The 22,564-nt window shown below is 42.7% G+C and overlaps 1 protein-coding gene across 1 annotated transcript in view; it reads left to right on the top strand.

The window, feature by feature from the left end:
* vwa8 (von Willebrand factor A domain containing 8) overlaps positions 1-22,564 on the top strand; it is a 97,232-nt gene that overhangs the window by 36,243 nt on the left and 38,425 nt on the right. The window contains exons 22-37 of the mRNA XM_055870343.1: positions 1,523-1,598; positions 5,392-5,527; positions 6,096-6,215; positions 6,732-6,937; positions 8,977-9,128; positions 11,965-12,073; positions 12,281-12,419; positions 12,591-12,778; positions 13,956-14,078; positions 14,317-14,381; positions 14,469-14,594; positions 15,170-15,279; positions 15,642-15,793; positions 16,963-17,167; positions 17,322-17,403; positions 19,478-19,682. Coding sequence (XP_055726318.1) covers positions 1,523-1,598; positions 5,392-5,527; positions 6,096-6,215; positions 6,732-6,937; positions 8,977-9,128; positions 11,965-12,073; positions 12,281-12,419; positions 12,591-12,778; positions 13,956-14,078; positions 14,317-14,381; positions 14,469-14,594; positions 15,170-15,279; positions 15,642-15,793; positions 16,963-17,167; positions 17,322-17,403; positions 19,478-19,682 — 2,194 coding nt within the window. The remainder of the gene's footprint in view (positions 1-1,522; positions 1,599-5,391; positions 5,528-6,095; positions 6,216-6,731; positions 6,938-8,976; positions 9,129-11,964; positions 12,074-12,280; positions 12,420-12,590; positions 12,779-13,955; positions 14,079-14,316; positions 14,382-14,468; positions 14,595-15,169; positions 15,280-15,641; positions 15,794-16,962; positions 17,168-17,321; positions 17,404-19,477; positions 19,683-22,564) is intronic.

Below are 22,564 nucleotides of genomic sequence, written 5' to 3'. Positions count from 1 at the left end.
GGATGAGCATTCACATCTTCAATATGCACAAGTGCTTCTCAGGGGCTTCTATAATTAGCCCGCTACGTCACCTTGATAGAAACAGAACATTGGTTGCGGCTGGCCTGATTTCAGACCACACACATTGATATTAGTTATTGATGTAAGTTAGCGATGTGCCCTCATGCCAAGTATAGCCTTCAGGTGGTTCAACATGGAAAATATGTCAAACAAGGTTGCCCTGATGGGTTACGCAAACACTTGTATCCAATCTGAATGACAGTAAGTGCATCGAGGTAAGGAAGATAAAACAAACCAGAAAACACCTTCATCACAGGTAGAGTCTTCACAACAGAATGATCCTTGGTAGAATAACACATGAACCGTTATGTATTGAAAACGAGAGCATGTAGTTCCACACAGCGTGACAACATGAAGAAAGCTACATTTTTAAAAGATTGTGTAAATCAGGTCGCGGTAGCTTCAGTGTTCGACCACCTACAACATGGTTATTCATATAGACACACTTGTAGAAAGGCTGTTTCAACAGAGGCTCTGAAGAGGATTGTAGTTTACCTGGCAGTGATATAGAGAGAACACAGGCACATGTCAAAGAATATATACACGCACACACACACGCACTGCTCTCTCAGTTACAAAGAGACAGGGGACCGGTCTCACTATGCTCATCATGTGAAAACATCCATAGGTGTGACAGTCAAAGGATCAGTCTATTATATATAGCACTGGGACAGTCAGACAGATAGACAATAAGGTCAGGGGTCCCCTAGTAATCATTCTGCTTGACTGGACAGCAGCAATCACACAATAGCCTAGTCTAGAGAGAAGATGCAACCATCAAGCTAGACTTCAGTTTCCAGGGGAGAGACAGGAGTTCAGTTGATGGCTTTTCCTTTGTAATCTTCTCAGCTCCCACTCCTGTGCTTTGCAGAGCAATTTGACTGTAGGCAAGGTTTTACCCTTCTGTCTTACATGAGTGAGGTGGGGAAAAAACTGCAGTTTACGTGTACGTTTAGTTTTCATGTCAGATTCCTCCCCTTGCGGAGTGTCTCTAATTACTGAGAGAAAGTAGAGGTTGTCTGGTGAAAGTCATCTGAAAGACAGAAGCAGACAGGGACAGGGCTGCATGTAGATGTGACCTAGTTAGCTACTATAGCTGTGTGTGTAGGTGGCCTGGTTAGCACTAGCTAATTTTAGACCAAAATCATGGCTTTGGGGAGGCAGCCTGTCATGAAGTGTACTGAGATGAGTGTGTGGGTGTTGGCATGTGTGTATGTTTGCGCACGCATGTGTGTGTGGGTGCGTCCACTGAGCGGTGTCTCAAAAAGATGATTGAGAAGCAGCCTGTCCATGAAACAAAACCGGGACATGCTGTATAGGTCACACATTGACATTGAGCAAACTCATGTGTTTTTGATCTTAAATGGAAACTGGCCTGGATGGGAGAACCGTTCCATCTCTTCTACGTTTGTTATTGACTGTAAAGTGTGTAACCCGCCCTTCCGTCCTCTCCCCTTTCCAGGGACACTACAGTTCAGACCCTGACCCTACAGCCTTCTGTTAGAGATGGAATTATCATATACGAGGACTCACCGCTGGTCAGTATGACTTCTCTCTCTCAAATCCAGTATGCTTTAATTGCATGAATGCCAAGGTCAATGTTGCCAAAGGGAAGTGATACAAAAACAACAGTAAGAATAGTAGCTATAATACTAATGGAAAAAAAGTGTGTAAATACTGTATATACACTGAGTATACAAAACATTAGGAACACCTGCTGTTTCCATGACAGAATGACCAGGTGAATCCAGGTGAAAGCTATCATCCCTTATTGATGTCCCTTGTTAAATCCACTTCAGTCAGTGTAGATGAAGGGGAGGAGACAGGTTAAAGAAGGATTTTCAAGCCTTGAGACAGTTGAGACATGGACTGTGAATGTGTGCCAGTCAGAGGGTGAAAGGGCAAGGCTAAATATTTGAGGTGCCTTTGAACGGGGTATGGTAGTAGGTGCCAGGTGCAAAGGTTTGTGTCAAGAACTGCAATGCTGCTAGGGTTTTCACGCTCAACAGTTTCCCGTGTGTGTCAAGAATGGTCCAATTTGTAAGTCGCTCTGGATAAGAGCGTCTGCTAAATGACTTAAATGTAAATGTAAATGTCCACCACCCAAAGGACATCGAGCCAATGCTTGACACAACTGTGGAAAGCATTGGAGTTAACATGGGCCAGAGTCCATTCCCCGACGACTTGAGGCTCTTTTCAGGGCAAATGGGGGGTAGTGCAATTCTATTAGGAAGCTTTTCTTATTGTTTTGTACACTCAGTATATTATATTATACATTCAATACACTCAGTATATTATACATTCAGTACACTCAGTATATTATATTATACATTCAGTACACTCAGTATATTATATTATACATTCAATACACTCAGTATATTATACATTAAATGCACTCAGTATATTATACATTCAGTACACTCAGTATATTATATTATACATTCAGTACACTCAGTATATTATACATTCAGTACACTCAGTATATTATACATTCAATACACTCAGTATATTATATTATACATTCAGTACACTCAGTATATTATACATTCAATACACTCAGTATATTATATTATACATTCAGTACACTCAGTATATTATATCATACATTCAGTACACTCAGTGTATTATATTATACATTCAGTACACTCAGTATATTATACATTCAATACACTCAGTATATTATACATTAAATGCACTCAGTATATTATACATTCAGTACACTCGGTATATTATATTATACATTCAATACACTCAGTATATTATACATTCAGTACACTCAGTATATTATACATTCAGTACACTCAGTATATTATATTATACATTCAATACACTCAGTATATTATATTATACATTCAGTACTCTCAGTATATTATATCATACATTCAGTACACTCAGTGTATTATATTATACATTAAGTACACTCAGTATATTATATTATACATTCAGTACACTCAGTGTATTATATTATACATTCAGTAAACACAGTATATTATACATTCAGTACACTCAGTATATTACGCATTCAGTACACTCAATATATTATATTATACATTCAGTACACTCAATATATTATATTATACATTCAGTAGACTCAGTATATTATATTATACATTCAGTACACTCAGTGTATTATATTATACATTCAATACACTCAGTATATTATACATTCAGTACACTCAGTGTGTTATATTATACATTCAGTACACTCAGTGTATTATATTGTACATTCAGTACACTCAGTATATTATATTATACATTCAGTACACTCAGTATATTATACATTCAGTACACTCAGTGTGTTATATTATACATTCAGTACACTCAGTGTGTTATATTATACATTCAGTACACTCAGTATATTATATTATACATTCAGTACACTCAGTATATTATACATTCAGTACACTCAGTATATTATATTATACATTCAGTACACTCAGTATATTATACATTCAGTACACGCAGTGTATTATACATTCAGTACACTCAGTATATTATACGTTCAGTACACTCAGTATATTATATTATACATTCAGTACACTCAGTATATTATATTATACATTCAGTACACTCAGTATATTATATTATACATTCAGTACACTCAGTATATTATACATTCAGTACACTCAGTGTGTTATATTATACATTCAGTACACTCAGTGTGTTATATTATACATTCAGTACACTCAGTATATTATATTATACATTCAGTACACTCAGTATATTATACATTCAGTACACTCAGTATATTATATTATACATTCAGTACACTCAGTATATTATACATTCAGTACACGCAGTGTATTATACATTCAGTACACTCAGTATATTATACGTTCAGTACACTCAGTATATTATATTATACATTCAGTACACTCAGTATATTATATTATACATTCAGTACACTCAGTATATTATATTATACATTCAGTACACTCAGTATATTATATTATACATTCAGTACACTCAGTGTATTATATTATACATTCAGTAAACACAGTATATTATACATTCAGTACACTCAGTATATTATATTATACATTCAGTACACTCAGTATATTATATTATACATTCAGTACACTCAGTATATTATATTATACATTCAGTACACTCAGTGTATTATATTATACATTCAGTAAACACAGTATATTATACATTCAATACACTCAGTATATTATATTATACATTCAGTACACTCAGTGTATTATATTATACATTCAGTAAACACAGTATATTATACATTCAGTACACTCAGTATATTATATTATACATTCAGTACACTCAGCATATTATACATTCAGTACACTTAGTACACTTTCATACTAATGCAATTTCTCAGAGAAGCAGATTTTGTTTAAAAAGTAATAATTACAGTAAAATAAATATTTTGACACCCCTGTTTTCAGTACTCCAGCACCCTAAATAGCCCAGTAACATCAAAGATGCACCACCATATTTTACCGTAAATATGAGGTACTTTTCTGCATAGGCTTCTGGTTTTTGTCTCCAAACCCACCACTGGTGTGCGTGGCCAAAGAGCTCTATTTTCATGTCACAAATAAATATCCAACACAGAAATGTTATAATGTTCAACGATCAGAATCTAATTAAACTTTTTTTTTATGAAGGTGGTACTTATATTGTCTATTACTTATAATACATGGAGAAAATAATACATTTAATGTTTCCTCCTTTAGCTTGTGGCAAGCTGTGACATACTGTGCTGCTAACTCTATAACATCAGACCTTTCCCCCAAAAGTATACACAGTTTATTTTTGTTTGATTGTTCTGTGAATGTAGAACTTTTCATTTTGAATTTGGGGAAGAAGGACTCCTTAATTAATATATATTTGGGGCAGGTGATTCAATTTCTATCTCTATCTCTCAATTTCTATCTCTCTTGGCCCACAGTGATGACATAGTCTGTCCTCTCTGTTCAACCATGTTTTTTGATGGTGTCCTGTCAGGTGCCAGTCTTTGATCACTACTTCTGTATTTGGTTCAGGTTTTTATTTGTTTGGCGTCTTTTACACGGGTTAAGTATTCAGCTGAAGGCTTTTTTCCCCCAATGTTTGGTAGCATTCCCGTCTTTCTCTGAACTTTGGCCTCACTCCGGTAGTAGTCAATGTATGCCTTCTAGTTATTCACCTCCAGCTGTGAACATTTTAATCTTGGGGCTAGATCACTTGTTCATTTCAATCTTGTGTTTCTGGGTTTTGTTAAGTGTTGCTCTCCATCTCTCTCCCTTACTCTCTCTCTCGCTCCATCTCTCTCTCTCTCTCCTACTCCCTTTAACACTCAATTATGGTATTTACACACTCTGTGTGTAGGTGAAAGCTGTGAAGATGGGCCACATCCTAGTGATAGACGAGGCAGACAAAGCCCCCACTAACGTCACCTGTATACTGAAGACCCTGGTGGAGAGTGGAGAGATGATCCTCGCAGACGGACGCAGGATCGTCTCTGGTACACACACACACACACACACACACACACACACACACACACACACACACACACACACACACACACACACACACACACACACACACACACACACACACGCAGACACACACACTCACATGGACTGCCAGACACACAAACACAGTATTGTTTACATTCCTCTGTGAGGCTAGACTATTCAGCATAGTGACAGTCTATTAGGTACGTTTAGTTAGAAGTGGAAAGTAAAACCAAGCGTAAACAGCCTACGACTCTAAGTCTACTGGTACCTGTCCATAAAGGCTTTTATGCTAACCCCTGTGAGTGGCTTGGATGGCCCTGGATTGTATATCATAGATCTGTTTATCTTTGTTGTCATTCTATCTTCTATTTATCCCTTCAATTATCCCCCCGTCTCTAAAGAGTACCTGGGACACTTCTTTGTCACCTGCCTAAACCACTCTTTGTTCTGGCTGAAGAGAGTGTGCTCGTGCGAGCATGTGTGCGCGTGATTGTGAGTGTGCGTGTGTCTGTGCATGTGTGTTTTGTACTTTTTTTTTTTGTACAACACAGTGTGTTGTGTCCTCATTAGACCCATTAGAAGCAGAGAGAAGACCTAACACCATAGCCATGCACCCAGACTTCAGGATGCTGGTCCTGGCTAACAGACCTGGCTTCCCCTTCTTGGGAAACGACTTCTTTGGCTCACTGGGTAAGACTCAGCTTTTGCAGTAACACTTTATGTACCTACATAAGGACTTCATAACACATTCATAAGCCATAGTGGATAGCATTTGTATGTCTCCGTGTCCAGTCTGACAGAATTTAGCGGTAGTTTTGTGAGCCAATGCTAACTATCGTTAGTGCAATGGCTGGAAGTCTGAGCATCTACTAGCATGCTAGTCACTGCGTTAGCGCTAGTTATCAACTTCCTTCAAACTGCTCGCAGAGACGAAAACATGGTATCCACAAGTTCATCTGACTATGGGGAAGTAGATTAACGGCCTCATTGCCAAAATCCCAAAGTATTCCTTAAAGAGCGGCAACACTTTAGTCAAACGGTCTCTACATAAGGACTTGGAGAACACATTCGTAAGCCATACATAACACGTTCATAAGTAGCACATAAGCATTTACGAATTGCCTGGTTAAAATAAACACCAAATTGATGTTCTCAGCAGCTATGTCACGGTCACTTATACGGCACGTTGACATAACCATATTACAGGTGACATCTTCAGCTGCCACGCGGTGGACAACCCCAAGCCGCAGGCGGAGTTTGCCATGCTGAAGCAGTACGGGCCAGCGGTTCCCGACGCCACCCTGCACAAGCTGGTGGCAGCCTTCGGAGAGCTACGTGCCATGGCAGACCAGGGCACCATCACCTACCCCTACTCCACCAGGGAGGTGGTCAATATAGTCAAACATCTGCAGGTATGCTACAGACACACACACACATACAAACACATATACTCGTGCCAGAACAGTGGTTTGATGCTTTAGTGGGTCACAGAGTTCTTTTATGAATAGATAATAAAGTAGTGTTTAATTCATGGGGGGAATGTCCTAAGGGTGTCCTTGTGTCTGAGTGACCATGTTACCCACCGCCGGATAACTCCCACTTCCATGACCTCAGCCTGCCTGGAGAGAAACATGCATGCCTACACTAAAGAGACCGACATATACTGTATACAGAAAGTATTCAGACCCCTTGACTTTTTCCACATTTTGTCACATTACAGCCTTATTCAAAAAAAAAAAAAATTTTTTTTTACATTTCTCTCTCTACACACAATACCTCATAATGACAAAGCAAAAATAGGTTTTTGAAAATGTTTGCATATTTATAATAATAAAAAAAAATATGAAAATATCTAATTTACATAAGTAATCAGACCCTTTACTCAGTACGTTGTTGAAGCACCTTTGGCAGCGATTACATCTTCGAGTCTTCTTGGGTATGACGCTACAAGCTTGGCACACCTGTATTTGGGGAGTTTCTCCCATTCTTCTTTGCAGATCCTCTCAAGCTCTGTCAGGTCGGGTGGAGAGCGTCGCTGCACAGCTATTTTCAGGTCTCTCCAGAGATTTTCAATCGGGTTTAAGTCCGGGCTCTGGCTGGGCCACTCAAGGACATTCAAAGACGTCCCGAAGCCACTCCTGCGTTGTCTTGGCTGTGTGCTTAGGGTCGTTGTCCTGTTGGAGGGTGAACCTTTGACCCAGTCTGAAGACCTGAGCTCTCTGGATGTAGTTTTCATCAAGAATCTCTCTGTGCTTTGCTCCGTTCATCTTTACCTGGATCCTGACTGGTCTCCCAGTCCCTGCTGCTGAAAAACATCCCCACAGCATGATGCTGCCACCACCATGCTTCACCGTAGGGATGGTTCCAGGTTTCCTCCAGACATGACGCTTGGCATTCAGGCCAAAGAGTTCAATCTAGGTTTAATCAGACCAGAGAATCTTGTTTCTCATGGTCTGAGAGTCCTTTAGGTGCCTTTTGGGAAACACCTCCCTGACAAATAATGATGAATGCCTCTGTGTTCTTTGACCTTCAATGCTACAGAAATGTGTTGGTACCGTTCCCCAGATCTGTGCCTCGACACAATCCTGTCTCTGAGCTCTACGGACAATTCCGTCGACCTCATGGCTTAGGTTTTGCTCTGACATGCACTGTCAACTGTGGGACCTTATATAGACAGGTGTGTGCCTTTCCAAATCATGTCCAATCAATTTAATTCAACACAGGTGGACTCCAATCAAGTTGTAGAAACATCTCAAGGATGATCAGTGGAAAAAGGATGCACCTGAGCTCAATTTCAAGTCTCATAGTAAAGAGTCTGAATACTTATGTAAATATGGTATTTCTGTTTTTTAATTCTTAATACGTTTGCAACAATTTCTAAAAACCTGTTTTCGCTTTGTCATTATGGGGTATTGTGTATAGGTTGATGAGGACAATTTTTTTTTTTTATCTCATTTTAGAGTATGGCTGTAAGCTAACAAAATGTGGAAAAGGTGAAGAGGTCTGAATACTTTCAGAACTCACCGTATAGGCCAAGCTTTTCCATTGGCCTGATGTGTGGAGTGGTGGGGGGTGAGAGAGTAGAACGCTCAGAGAGGCTCTTTTGGTACATCACCAGTATGTTTACATTGACTAACCATCTCCCTCATCCAGACGGCTGCTGCATATGACATGCTTCTATTTTTACCTCTCGTATCATTAATCATCGGGGCACAGAGGAGAGGGGATGCGCGCTTGCGTGATTTTCAGTAAGTCCCCATGGCAACACAGAAAGTGAAGTTAGTGTAGGGATAGTTAGCAGGGAAAGTAGGGAGGTAAGAAGGGAGCGATGAGCTGTGTATTGTCCTCACACTGACCCTGCTGGTTTCACTTACACTACTGCTGGGTGTTTATTCTCTCTCTCGCCATTGCTCTCCCCCTTCTTTCTCTCCCCCTGTCACTCACCATACAGAGATTCCCAGATGAGGGTTTGGCCAACGTGGTGCGGAACGTCTTTGACTTTGACTCGTACAACAAGGACACGCGGGAGGTACTGATCGAAGCGCTGCACAAGCACGGCATTCCCATCGGAGCCAAGCCCAGCAGTGTCCACCTAGCCAAGGAGTAAGACCACCGTGACCACCGGAGAATCACACACACACACACACACCCTGGCCTCTAGCATACACTGGCACCCTGAGCCGGAACAGATAAATAGAAAGAGGGAGAGAGGACAGAAAGAAGTGTGTACGGTCACATGAGATGGGCATTGAGTCGTGGTCAAACACTCTGACTGTGACACAGTGTGCCTTGCTACGGTGAGGCTTGTTCAATAGGCCACTAAAAAGACACTAATTGGACAAGCCACTTGCTGCTAGCTGTTTGATAAGATTAATACCCCCCCCAGACATGACCATGTACTGACAGTGTACCTCCCCCAGGTCAGTGAGGATAGCATGGATAGTCCGTTTACTTTTCCCTACACACGTCGGCTATCGTAGATTAGTAACTGCCTACTGTGGCTCGCAAGCATAACCACTCACTACTGGCCACCGTTGATGGTCGGTTATACAGTATGTATATACTGTTATGTATCTACCTATACGGTTGTACAGTTGTGTGTGTTACTTAGCCTTTTTTATATATTAGAATGTTTTAGGTATGAATGTATGCTGTTTTTACCATCTCAATATTCCGATTAAATTAAGTATTTCCTAATTTCATTAGAAAGACAGGTAAGGATTAATTTAAGATTATATTCCACCTCATCATATATGTATAGATTTTAATAAAGGAAAATATTTGTTTCTTCTGTCTCCTGTTTTTCATTATAAACCCTGTTTTTGTGAAGTTTTCTTTTATAATCCTCAAGTAGAACAATCTTGAGGGCCAAACAGGGAAGAAACAAGTATTTTCCTTCCATGATGAGTCTTTATGAGTCTAGATTGGTAGGATATGATTATGTTTAGTAGACTAGGTTAGATGTGCTATTACTAAGGCTGTCTACAGGTACTGTAAGGCAACCTGATTCCTAGCATGGCAACTTAACACCAAACATGTGTACCATGGTTGGATTCAATTCAGAATTGAATTGAGAATGCATCTAAATTCATATTCAATTCTTGAATTGTAATTGAAGTATACAGAATTGCAATTTGAATTAAATGAAATATAATTTAATTTGGTGAAATTCAATGAAATTCAAATGCCTCATTTTTGGTGTAGTCTATACAAATATACATATTGTACATAAAACATCAAACATGTTGTAATATACATGCATTTAAAATATTGTTGAAACAATTGATTTTCAGGACAAACTCTTAAAATGAATGATCAAGGGAAACAAAACCTGTATGCAAATATTCAAAGTTATTATATTTCATTAAACACTTTCCAGAATGCATTCGTTTGACACTCAAGTTGACCCGGATGCCTTCAAAAAGAAGCCAAACAAATTAAATGGTTGGTGGAAATATAATAGGCTATTCTAAGCACGAAGGTTAAAAGAGTAAATTAACATTGTTTCCAGAGAAAAGTGATATATTCTTTGGTATTCGGAAGTGTGACCTGTCCGATTCAATGAAACTCATGTTCTATGACTGAGTGAAATTTCTTTGAATTGCACTGAATTCAATTCTAGTTCCTATCATTCAAATTCTGCATCCTGTGGGGTGGGGCTAATTCAATTCCAATGTATATTCATGAGTTGAATTGGGAGTCAATTCCAAAATGTTATTGAGCCCAACCCTGGTGTGTACCGCATTGTCCTATTCAATTTCCAATATGTATTAAATAGAAATGCTTTGGTCACAATCTAAAATGGGATTTAGCCAATACACGGAATAACCTTCCACAATCTGTTTTGCCCAGTTGTATCAAAGTAAATATCTCTACTCTTTGAACTCGAGCAGTCCAAAATGGGACTGACCGTTACTAGACACGTTGTAGAATTCGTTCAGAATTTCTATTTTTAGAGTGATTTCTATTGAGTTGGACAGTTCCTGGTGGTTTGGTATATTGTGGTGTTGTTTCTTCCATCCCACCTGCGACCTATTACACCGTGGCCGGTGGCCTAAACCCAGCCGTGAGTCATGGGAAAGTGTGGCTTTCCATAGAAGATCTGGACAGACACAACAAGGGAGGTCAGCCAGATACACACCCAGATACATACACACAGTATTTATACACAGACCACACAAAATGCTATTTATTCACAGACCACACAAAACGCAAAACTTATTGATATCCCCTAGTCTGTATTTTCAGATTAGTGCAGATGAGGGAGAGAAGACGATGAACGTTTGATTGAGATGCACCCCATATCTTTTTACTCAAATCCCATACGATATGGCCTCACGATTGGCGCAGTGGTCTAAGGCAATGCATCGCAGTGCTAGCTGTGCCACTAGAGATTCTGGGTCCAGGCTCTGTCGCAGCCGGCCGCGACCGGGAGACCCATGGGGCGGTGCACAATTAGGGGAGGTTTGGCCGGCAGGGATGTCCTTGTGTCATTGCGCACTAGTGACTCCTGTGGCGGGCCGGGCACAGTGCACGCTGACACTGTCGCCAGGTGTACGGTGTTTCCTCTGACACATTGGTACGGCTGGCTTCCGGGTTAAGTGGGCATTGTGTCAAGAAGCAGTACGGCTGGTTGGGTTGTGTTTCGGAGGACGCACGGCTCTCGACCTTCGCCTCTCCCGAGTCCGTACGGGAGTTGCAGCAACGAGACAAGACTCTAACTACCAATTGGATACCATGAACTTGGGGAGAAAAAGGGGTAAATTTAATCCCATACGATACTGCACTTACCCTATATACATGTAGTGGACTTAGTTTTAGTCAGTCCTAGAGCCCTATTTGTGCTTGAGATGTATCCTAAGAGTCCTTCGCACCTTTCTGATAGTGCTGTGTGTGGTTGTCATGATAATGCCCTGTGACCTCTCCCCCTCCCTCCTAGGCTTCCCCTCCCAGAGGTCAGGATGTCTGGCTACTGGACCACCAACCAGGAGGGGAACGCCCGGCGCAAACTGCTCTGCCCTACAGAGACGCACCCCATCGATATAAAGGTAATAACACACACACACACACACACACACATTTTAAAGGTACTAACACACACACACATTTTAAAGGTACTAACACACACACACACACACACACACACACACATTTTAAAGGTACTAACACACACAGTTTATGAAGTGCATAGGGGCTAGAGGTTTCTAGACAGGGCCGTCATTTTGCGTCCTTGACTTTGTGCACTGTGTTTGTAGGGGCCAGTGTTTCTACGTGTGCAGGGCTACCCCTGTGAGAGGCAGGAGTCCAGAGCTCTGAGCTTCACCGAAGAGAAAGCTACCTGGCAGATCCCCATGAGCGAGGTCAACATCATCTGTGACGTCACCACCAACAACGGTAGGAGATACATACACATGCCACACGCATGCATTTAAACACACCTCACACACACACATCGCAAATTATGTGGCTACATGTAACCCAGTGTGTCTGCACGCAACGAGAGAACAAGAGTACATAACAGCCCCCACCTCCTCCACACACTAACACACTAACTTCCTGTTTCAGATGCGATCTACATGGCTACGTGTAACCCGGTGTGCCTGTTTGCAATGAAGGAGAGCGGAGACACAGTCCAGTGTATGGAGCTGTATGATGTCTTCCCCAGGACCATCAGTGGAGTCTGGCAGCCCTTTGTGACTGTCGCTGCCCTGGGCAGCCCACTGGAGGGACAGGTGGTGCTACATGAGGAGCAGGTAGGGGAGACCTCAGAGACGCACACACCCACCTCATATAGCTCCAGACTATGAGAGATGACTTAAAACGGCTAAATATGCACATACCGTGCACTCTTTCATAACCCAAATTATTATACAGCTTTTACGTATTGGGAGGGAAGAAATAGCCTTTGTTTTGGAGAGGACAGGAAAACAGAAAGAGAGAGAGAAAGTGAGTGATAGTATATAATTTCTCCTGTCCAAACAAATAGAACTCCAGATATCATAACAGAGGTTATGCAGAGGTCATGGCTCTCTCAGGGGAGAAAAAAATAAAACAAGAAAGAAATGTTTTTAATGGAACACTGTCAGCTAGCCAGAACACACACGCCTGCATGCATACACACAGACGTGCACGCATACACACACGCACACACACTCCAGCACCAACTCCCAAAGAGTGACAGTTGGTTTCTATACATATATATATATATATATATATATATATATCTCATAGTTCAAAGAGCTAGGCCATAAGGAAGCTATTACAGTATGGTAGAGGGAGGGTTATTCCTGGGATAGCTGTTCCCCTGCCCCTTGGCTTTCCCCATAAAAAGTGAACTGAAGATTTAGCAGTGTGCGTCATGAATAAAAGCCTTGGCTTAGCTGAGCGAGACACTCTTACACGCACGCAGACACGCATGCACAGCGACTACTGACTGTAGTGGAAGATTAACACTGGATAGTGGCGCCCTCTGGTGACTGGGGTGTGAAGGGTGGAATGAATCTATGGTGCTTTAATGTCCGTCAAGAGGAGACCGCTCATCGCAGTGCTAGCGGTGCCACAGACAAAATGCTTGGTCCTTCCAGATGTAGCCTACCTGCATAACACAGCTTAGTCCTGCAGATCACTGTGGCCTGATTCTCCCCCAACTGCTCTTTCTAACCAAGTACACTCTCTCTCTCTCTCTCTCTCTCTCTCTCTCTCTCTCTCTCTCTCTCTCTCTCTCTCTCTCTCTCTCTCTCTCTCTCTCTCTCTCTCTCTCTCTCTCTCTCTCTCTCTCTCTCTCTCTCTGTGTCTCTCTGTGTCTCTCTCTCTCTCTGTGTCTCTCTGTGTCTCTCTCTCTCTCTCTCTCTCTCTCTCTCTCTCTCTCTCTCTCTCTCTCTCTCTCTCTCTCTCTCTCTCTCTCTCTCTCTCTCTCTCTCTCTCTCTCAGAGTAACACAGTATTACATCTAGACGTATTAACAGGAGCGGTGAGGAGACTCATTCTGTCACAGGAGCCAGAACAGCCCGCCCCTAAAGCTTCCAGTTGGTGGAGCAGCAGCAAGGAGGCACAGGTCTCATACCCACTGAAACTCCATTCGGCCATCTGACCACTTCCTTTATACCACTTGTACAACAAAATCCACAAAATAAAGTCATACATGATATGCCACATACACAAGATACAGTATGTCATACATGCGTAGAGGTTTTTTTGTGAATATTCTCTTTAACAGAACATTGACTCGAGACAACGAAACAGGTTGTCACCTGTGTACTGTACACTACGTAATCCAGAATGTTTTTTTTTAGGGAGGTCATAAGATGTGCCGGGAGTTTGCCTACAAGAACTGGCTCCTGTTCTACAAGGAGGGCGGGTAAGCTCAGCTCATTGCTACACTACCTCCTTCCCCTTTGCGTTTTCAAACTGTAAAGTGAAGTGTGTCCCTCCTGTGTTGCTGTAGTAACCAGTTGGATGTGCTGGATGTGCTGGAGGGCCGGGTTCACACCATCTCCCTCCCCATCAACCTCAGCAAGGTATTTCTGGTGGCAGAGGATCGCTGGCTACTGGTGGAGAGCAACACCAACAAGTAATGAATCCTCTACCCGCCTCTCCTTTACTCTGCTCCTCTCCTTTACTCTGCTCCTCTCCTTTACTCTGCTCCTCTCCTTTACTCTGCTCCTCTCCTTTACTCTGCTCCTCTCCTCTCCTTCACTCTGCTCCTCTCCTTTACTCTGCTCCTCTCCTCTCCTTCACTCTGCTCCTCTCCTTTACTCTGCTCCTCTCCTTTGGGGCGGCAGGTAGCCTAGTGGTTAGATCGTTGGGCCTAACCGAAAGGTTGCTGGATCGAATCCCCGAGCTGACACGGTAAAAATCTGTCGTTCTGCCCCTGAACAAGGCAGTTAACCCACTGTTCCCCGGTAGGCCATCATTGTAAATAAGAATGTGTTCTTAACTGACTGGCCTAGTTAAATAAAAGTTAAATAAAGGTTTATAAAAAGTAATTACCTGCTCCTTTACTCTGCTCTTCTATTCTCCCTCATTCACCTCTCTTCTTTCCTCTTTTCATCTTTTCTCTTCTCTTCTCTTCTCTTCTCTTCTCCTCTGCTCTTCTTCTATCCTTATTCATCGGGGGGGGGGGGCTCGGGGGTGTTTTGTTTACAGGAAATTCCTGCTGACCAAACCCATGCACATGGGAGCAGAAGACTCTGGGGTGTGTCAGCTACATAGCGTCAGTGAGGACGGCGTCAGCACCGGCCATGGAGCCAGCTCAGGTAACACAACAGAGCACTCAACATATAAGGACATGAGTCATTTAATGTCCCTGACACTATGTCCATACCCATCCTCAACTTTCTTTCTCCTCCCCATCTCTCTCCCACGCTCTTCTCACCTCTCGCTTTTCTTCTTTCTTCACCCCCCCCCATCTCCCTTTCTTACCCCATCTACCCCCACCTGCCCATATAAATCTATATCTCTGTCTGTCTCCTTTTCCCTACCTCGTTCCCTCTCTCTCTCCCTCCTTTCCTCTCTCTCTGCTTCCCTCATTTCCTCTCTCTTTCTCCCCCCTGCCTCTCTCCCTCTGTCCCTCCCTCTCTCTTTCTTCCTCCCTCTCTCTCCCCCCTCTGTCTCTCAGATGAGATGTGTGTACCCCAGACAGTGGGTAGTGACCAGCTGCCTAATGAGAACCTGAGTGCAGCCCTGGGTCAGAAGATAGTCTCTCCCAACCGACTCCTCTCTGACACCTCCTCCTACGCACGCATCATAGTGGGCTTCCCTGACCTCATGGTATGAGACCAGTGTATAATGATCAATTACTTTTTATTATAGCTATCAAGACTTTTTGATGAGAAATATCATGACTTTTGGTTAGAGAGGTACAAAAGTATCTATATCCACAGTAAAACGAGTCCTATATCGACATAACCTGAAAGGCCGCTCAGCAAGGAAGAAGCAACTGCTCCAAAACCGCCATAAAAAAGCCAGACTACGGTTTGCAACTGCACTTGTGGACAAAGATCGTACTTTTTGAAGAAATGTCCTCTAGTCTGATGAAACAAAAATAGAACAGTTTGGCCATAATGACCATCGTTATGTTTGGAGGAAAAGGGGGGAGCCTTGCAAGCCGAAGAACACCATCCCAAACGTGAAGCACGGGGGTGGCAGCATCATGTTGTGGGGATGCTTTGCTGCAGGAGGGACTGGTGCACTTCACAAAATAGATGGCATCATGAGGATGGAAAATTACGTGGATATATTGAAGCAACATCCCAAGACATCAGTCAGGAAGTTAAAGCTTCATCGCAAATGGGTCTTCCAAATGGACAATGAGTCCAAGCATACTTCCAAAGTTGTGGCAAAATGGCTTAAGGACAACAAAGTCAAGGTATTGGAGTGGCCATCACAAAGCCCTAACCTCAATCCCATAGAAAATGTGAGGGCAGAACTGAAAAGGCGTGTGCAAGCAAGAAGGCCTACAAACCTGACTCAGTTACACCATGCTCTGTCAGGAGGAATGGACCAAAATGCACCCAACGTATTGTGGGAAGCTTGTGGAAGGCTAGGCAAAACATTTGACCCAAGTTAAACCATTTAAAGGCAATGCTACCAAATACTAATTGAGTGTATGTAAACTTCTGACCCACTGGGAATGTGATGAAAGAAATTAAAGCTGAAACAAATAATTCTCTCTACTATTATTCTGACATTTCACATTCTTAAAATAAAGTGGTGATTCTAACTGATCTAAGACAGAGAATTTTTACTGGGATTAAATGTCAGGAATTGTGAAAAACTGAGTTTAAATGTTTTTGGCTAAGCTGTATGTATACTTCTGACTTCAACTGTAAATCCTTTTAATAAGAGATATCATGACATTTGATTAAAGATGTCATGACTTTTCGATTAGAGGTATGAAGTTAGAATCGCTTTGTTGTTTCTCTCTCCCTGCACTGTAGTCTCCTAATGAGGTGTACAGCTTTAAGAGAGATGTGGACCTATCAGAGATGAGTGGCGGGGACTCGGGAGGTCAAATGTTCTCCCGCGGCGGGCTGAAGTCCAGCGTGGCCAAACGGACCAACTGTGTCAGTCTGCTGTCGGCCAATCAGGTGGTCCGGGCCCTACCACCTGGACAGGTGCCCCTAAAAGATATCTTCCCCCCAGGTCAGAGCCTCACTGTACAATAGCATAGCTGACTTTGGTGTAGAGACACCCGAGTCTGATTCGTACCCTTAACCTGGGATACTCAATCATTTGTTTGTTTGTTTGTTTGTGCGTGCGTGCGTGGGTGAGTGTTTTTAACGTGTGTGTCACACAGACGTCACACCCCCGATGACCGCTGCCTACCTGGAGGTGACTGACCTGAACTCTAAGAAGCTGAAGTATATTCCTGTCCCAAGGTATATCTGGACTCTGATAGCACACTAACCCAAATCCACCCACATATAGCCCCTACCTCCCTATACACATACAGTGCATTTGGAAAGTATTCAGACCCCTTGACTTTTTCCACATGTTGTTAGGTTACAGCTTTATTCTAAAATGTATTAAATCTACACGCAATGCCCCATAATGACAAAGCAAAAACAGGTTTTTAAAAATGTTTGCAAAAAAAAAACTATTATCACATTTACATAAGTATTCAGGTCCTTTACTCAGTACTTTGTTGAAGCACCTTTGGCAGCAATTACATTCTTGAGTCTTCTTGGGTATGACGCTACAAGTTTGGCACACCTGTATTTGGGGAGTTTCTTCCATTCTTCTCTGCAGATCCTCTCAAGTTCTGTCAGGTTGGATGGGGAGCGTTGCTGCACAGGTGTCACCAGAGATGCTCGATTGGGTTCAAGTCCAGGCTCTGGTTGGGCCAATCAAGGACATTCAGAGACTTGTCCCGAAGCCATTCCTGCATTGTCTTGACTGTGTGCTTAGGATCGTTGTCCTGTTGTCCAGACTGAGCGCTCTGGAGCAGGTTTTCATCAAGTATATTTCTGTACTTTGCTCTGTTCATCTTTGCCTCGATTCTGATTAGTCTCCCAGTACCTGCCTCTGAAAAACATTCCCACAGCATGATACTGCCACCACCATGCTTCACCTGCCAGGTTTCCTCTAGACATGACACTTGGTATTCTGGTGAAAGAGTTGAATCTTGATTTCATCAGACCAGAGAATCTTGTTTCTCATGGTCTGAGAGTCTTTAGGTGCCTTTTGGCAAACTCCAAGCGGGCCGTCATGTGCCATTTACTGAGGAGTGGCTTCTGTCTGGCCAGTCTACCATAAAGGCCTGATTGGTGGAGTGCTGCAGAAATGGTTGTCCTTCTGGAAGTTTCTACTGTTTTCAACGAGGAACTCTAGAGCTCTATCAGAGTGACCGTCGGGTTCTTGGGCACCTCCCTGACCAAGGCCCTTCTTTCCCGATTGCTCAGTTTGGCTGGGTGCCCAGCTCTAGGAAGAGTCTTGGTGGTTCCAAACTTCTTTCATTTAAGAATGATGGAGTCCACTCTGTTCTTGGGGACCTTCAGTGCTGCATATATTGTATGGTACCATTCCCCAGATCTGAGCCTCGACACAATCTTGTCTTGGAGCTCTACGGACAATTCCTTCGACCTCATGGCTTGGTTTTTGCTCTGACATGTACTGTCAACTGTGGGACCTTATATAGACAGGTGTGTGCTTTTCTAAATCATGTCGAATAAATTACATTTACCACAGGTGGTCTGAATACTTATGTAAATAATAATATATATATTTTTTTTTATACATTTGCAAAACTTTCTCAGAACCTGTTTTCGCTTTGTCATTATGGGGTATAGTGTGTAGATTGCTGAGGATTTGTGTTTATTTAATCCATTTTAGAATAGGGTTGTGAATGTAGCAGAATGTGGAAAAAGTCAAGGGATCTGAATGCTTTCCAAAGGCACTGTATGTGGATCTGAAAGGATTGGATAGTTATAAGCAATATGGTAAGAATTCCACTTACTCTGTCAGAGGTTAAGGTTGAGCTACGTGTGTTGCTAAGTAACCAGGAAGTGACTGCCCCTCAGCCTTGTTGTTTTTAAACTTTTGTATTTAAAAAAAAATAATGGTTTTCAGTGAGCGCAATGTTCTTCATGTGAAAAAACTTCAGAAAAACTTCAAAGACGAATATAATTGTATATATCTTAAATGACCGCTTAAGTAATCTAATGAATTTGATTATATAATCGTGAAGCCTGTTCAAAACAGTGCTGTATGGGGGAAGCATAAGGAAGTAAAGCGGAAGTGGCCTTCACTTTCACAAAGTATACCTATCCAATCCCTTCTGATCTACGCAAGTGTCTCGGGGCTAGAGTGGATTTGGGATTGGGAGTAGTTGAAATTTGAAAGAATACTGTGTCTGAACACACCATCCTCTGATTGGTTTACTAGAACTCTCTCATCGGATTGGTTCGTTGTCTCGCACCCTCTCTCTAATTGGTTGTTTCATCTGATTGACAGGTCTCTGAGTGTCTCTCCTTACACAACGTGGATTTCAAAGGTGTCCGACTCTGACGTGCTATTGGCCGGTCTGGGTTCGGGGGGCGTGGTCACGGTGGATATGGGCGGGTATGTGCGGCTCTGGGAGACAGGATTGGAGAATCTGCAGCGCTCCCTGCTGGAATGGAGGACCATGATTGGCTCAGAGGACGGCAGGACCATACAGGTAGGACCGGGATTGGTTTAGTGAGGTTAAATGTTATGAACTTGTTGATATTTAGAAATATAATGACTAGAGTTGACTTTAAGATTGTACAGATCCTGTTAAATGTGGCAGTAGTAGCCTGTATCTGTGTCCTTCAATGTTCTGGAAAGTAATACTGCAGCCTACATCCTGTAGTCCCTATTGTAACCATCGTGAGGCAATGTTGTGTCACAAATATTCACCCTTATACACTGAGTGTACAGCCTCAATTCATCGGGCCCATGTTGACTCCAATGCTTCCCACAGTTGTGTCAAGTTGGCTGGATGTCCTTTGGGTGGTGGTCCATTCTTGAAACTGTTGAGTGTGAAAAACCCAGCAGCGTTGCAGTTCTTGACACAAACCGGTGCGCCTGGCAACTATTACTATACCCTGTTCAAAGGCACTTAAATCTTTTGTCTTGCCCATTCACCCTCTGAATGGCACACATACACAATCCATGTCTCAATTGTCTCAAGGCTTAAATAACCTTCTTTAACCTGTCTCCTCCCCTTCATCTACACTGATTGAAGTGGATTTAACAAGTGACATCAATAAGGGATCATAGTGTTCACCTGGATTCACCTGGTCAGTCTATGTCATGGAAAGAGCAGCTGTTCTTAATTGTGTACACTCAGTGTAGCGTGTTGCTGAACCACCAACAGTCCTGGAGTCTGCAACGCTGTGTGGAACACTAGTTAGAGAGCCCTGAGGAAAATGTCTAATTTCTCTCACATTCCTCCAGTTGTAGTCTTTGTGAATGAGAGACAGGTTCATCACTGGTCTTCTTTGTTAATGGGTATAATGTGAAGTATGTTAAGTATAATTGTAGCACTGATGTAATGGAGTTGACCCTAGCTAGGGGTTATTATGTGATGTAATGGAATTGACCTGAGCTAGGGGTCATTGTGTGATGTAATGGAGTTGACCCGAGCTAGGGGTCATTGTGTGATGTAATGGAGTTGACCTGAGCTAGGGGTTATTGTGTGATGAAATGGAATGGACCTGAGCTAGGGGTCATTGTGTGATGTAATGGAGTTGACCCGAGCTAGGGGTCATTGTGTGATGTAATGGAGTTGACCCGAGCTAGGGGTCATTGTGTGATGTAATGGAGTTGACCCGAGCTAGGGGTCAGTGTGTGATGTAATGGAGTTGACCCGAGCTAGGGGTCATTGTGTGATGTAATGGAGTTGACCCGAGCTAGGGGTCATTGTGTGATGTAATGGAGTTGACCCTAGCTAGGGGTCATTGTGTGATGTGATGGAGTTGACCCTAGCTTGGGGTCATTGTGTGATGTAATGGAGTTGACCCGAGCTAGGGGTCATTGTGTGATGTGATGGAGTTGACCCTAGCTAGGGGTCATTGTGTGATGTAATGGAGTTGACCCTAGCTAGGGGTCATTGTGTGATGTGATGGATTTGACCCTAGTTAGGGGTCATTGTGTGATGTGATGGAGTTGACCCTAGTTAGGGGTCATTGTGTGATGTGATGGATTTGACCCTAGCTAGGGGTCATTGTGTGATGTGATGGAGTTGACCTGGCTTGGGTGGTGAGTATTGTCAGGGACGCAGTGGCAGGTACTGTGCAGTGTGTATGACATGGTTATGTCATAGACTTGAGTCAAAGACAAGTCAAATACTTTTTGTACAGTTGGATCGTACCAAAAGTGGAAACCTCGTCGTATGGTCTTGAAGGCTGGAGTGAATGCACAATCGCACACCTGATTAATTAATGACCAGGTAATGAAGAGCACTAGTCCAGACTTATGTTTGCTAATGCAATCGAAATAGATACACAGAGTTTCTCTCAGGTCACAGGTGCACGCACACACACACACACACAAACTCCCTCTGATGTGAGAGCCCCTCTCTCAGGCTCGATTCCTCCATCTATGGGTGTTCTTTGATGGCCACCTTGAGCACACACAGCATGGCCCTTCAAACATACTCTCTCCCTATGCTCTCTCTCTCTGAAAATGCTGTAAGCTTACCTTCACACTCACACTACTAATAAGGCCCTTGAAAACCCTTGCACACATACCTACACACACTGACTCACTAAGCCTTCTGAAAGTGCACACACACATGCAGCCTCACTACGCCGTCTGCAAACAGCAGGCCTCCTCTTAAACATGGCTGTTTGAGTTTCTCTGTAATATGGCTGAGAAGTATTTTATCTGTCTACACACATGAAAACTCTCTTCCCCTGTGCTTACTCAAACACATTTTTCTATAACATGGCTACACACACATTCACACACACTATCAAATGTTTCTGGCCGAAACATTCACAGTCACAGTCACAGTCACAGTCACAGTCACAGTCACAGTCACACACACACACACACACACACACACACACACACACACACACACACACACACACACACACACACACACACACACACACACACACACACACACACACACACACCACTGGTGTGAATGTGAGCCCTGTGTCCCTATAAACCAGGATCAGGACGTCCTGGATTAGAGCCACAAATCTGAACTCTAACCTTTAACGCTCTCCGGTGGAACTCTATAGCTACCAGCTCAGGTTCAAATGGCCATTTTAACAAGGCTAACTAAAAGGGAAAAGGAAGTGAAGTAACATGATCAGACACTGTTAATACTGTATAAGAGATTCTATGAATTGACTACAGTTATCAATGGATGGCCGCCATATCAGTTGCTGCTAGTTGGTATGAGGACAAAGGCTGACATTCCACAGCTTTGATGTATAGGTGCCGAGAGACAGATACTTGCGCACACAGACACACACACACACAGATAAACAGTGTTTAATTAGGGAAGAGCACTGCTGTTTTTCATTGATGGAGGAGAGATAGATGCGGTGAAGAGGTCAA

The sequence above is a fragment of the Salvelinus fontinalis genome, chromosome 19 (assembly GCF_029448725.1).
Source record: "Salvelinus fontinalis isolate EN_2023a chromosome 19, ASM2944872v1, whole genome shotgun sequence".
In the NCBI taxonomy this organism is placed as follows: Eukaryota; Metazoa; Chordata; class Actinopteri; order Salmoniformes; family Salmonidae; genus Salvelinus; species Salvelinus fontinalis.
This window is presented reverse-complemented; position numbering and strand designations above follow the sequence as displayed.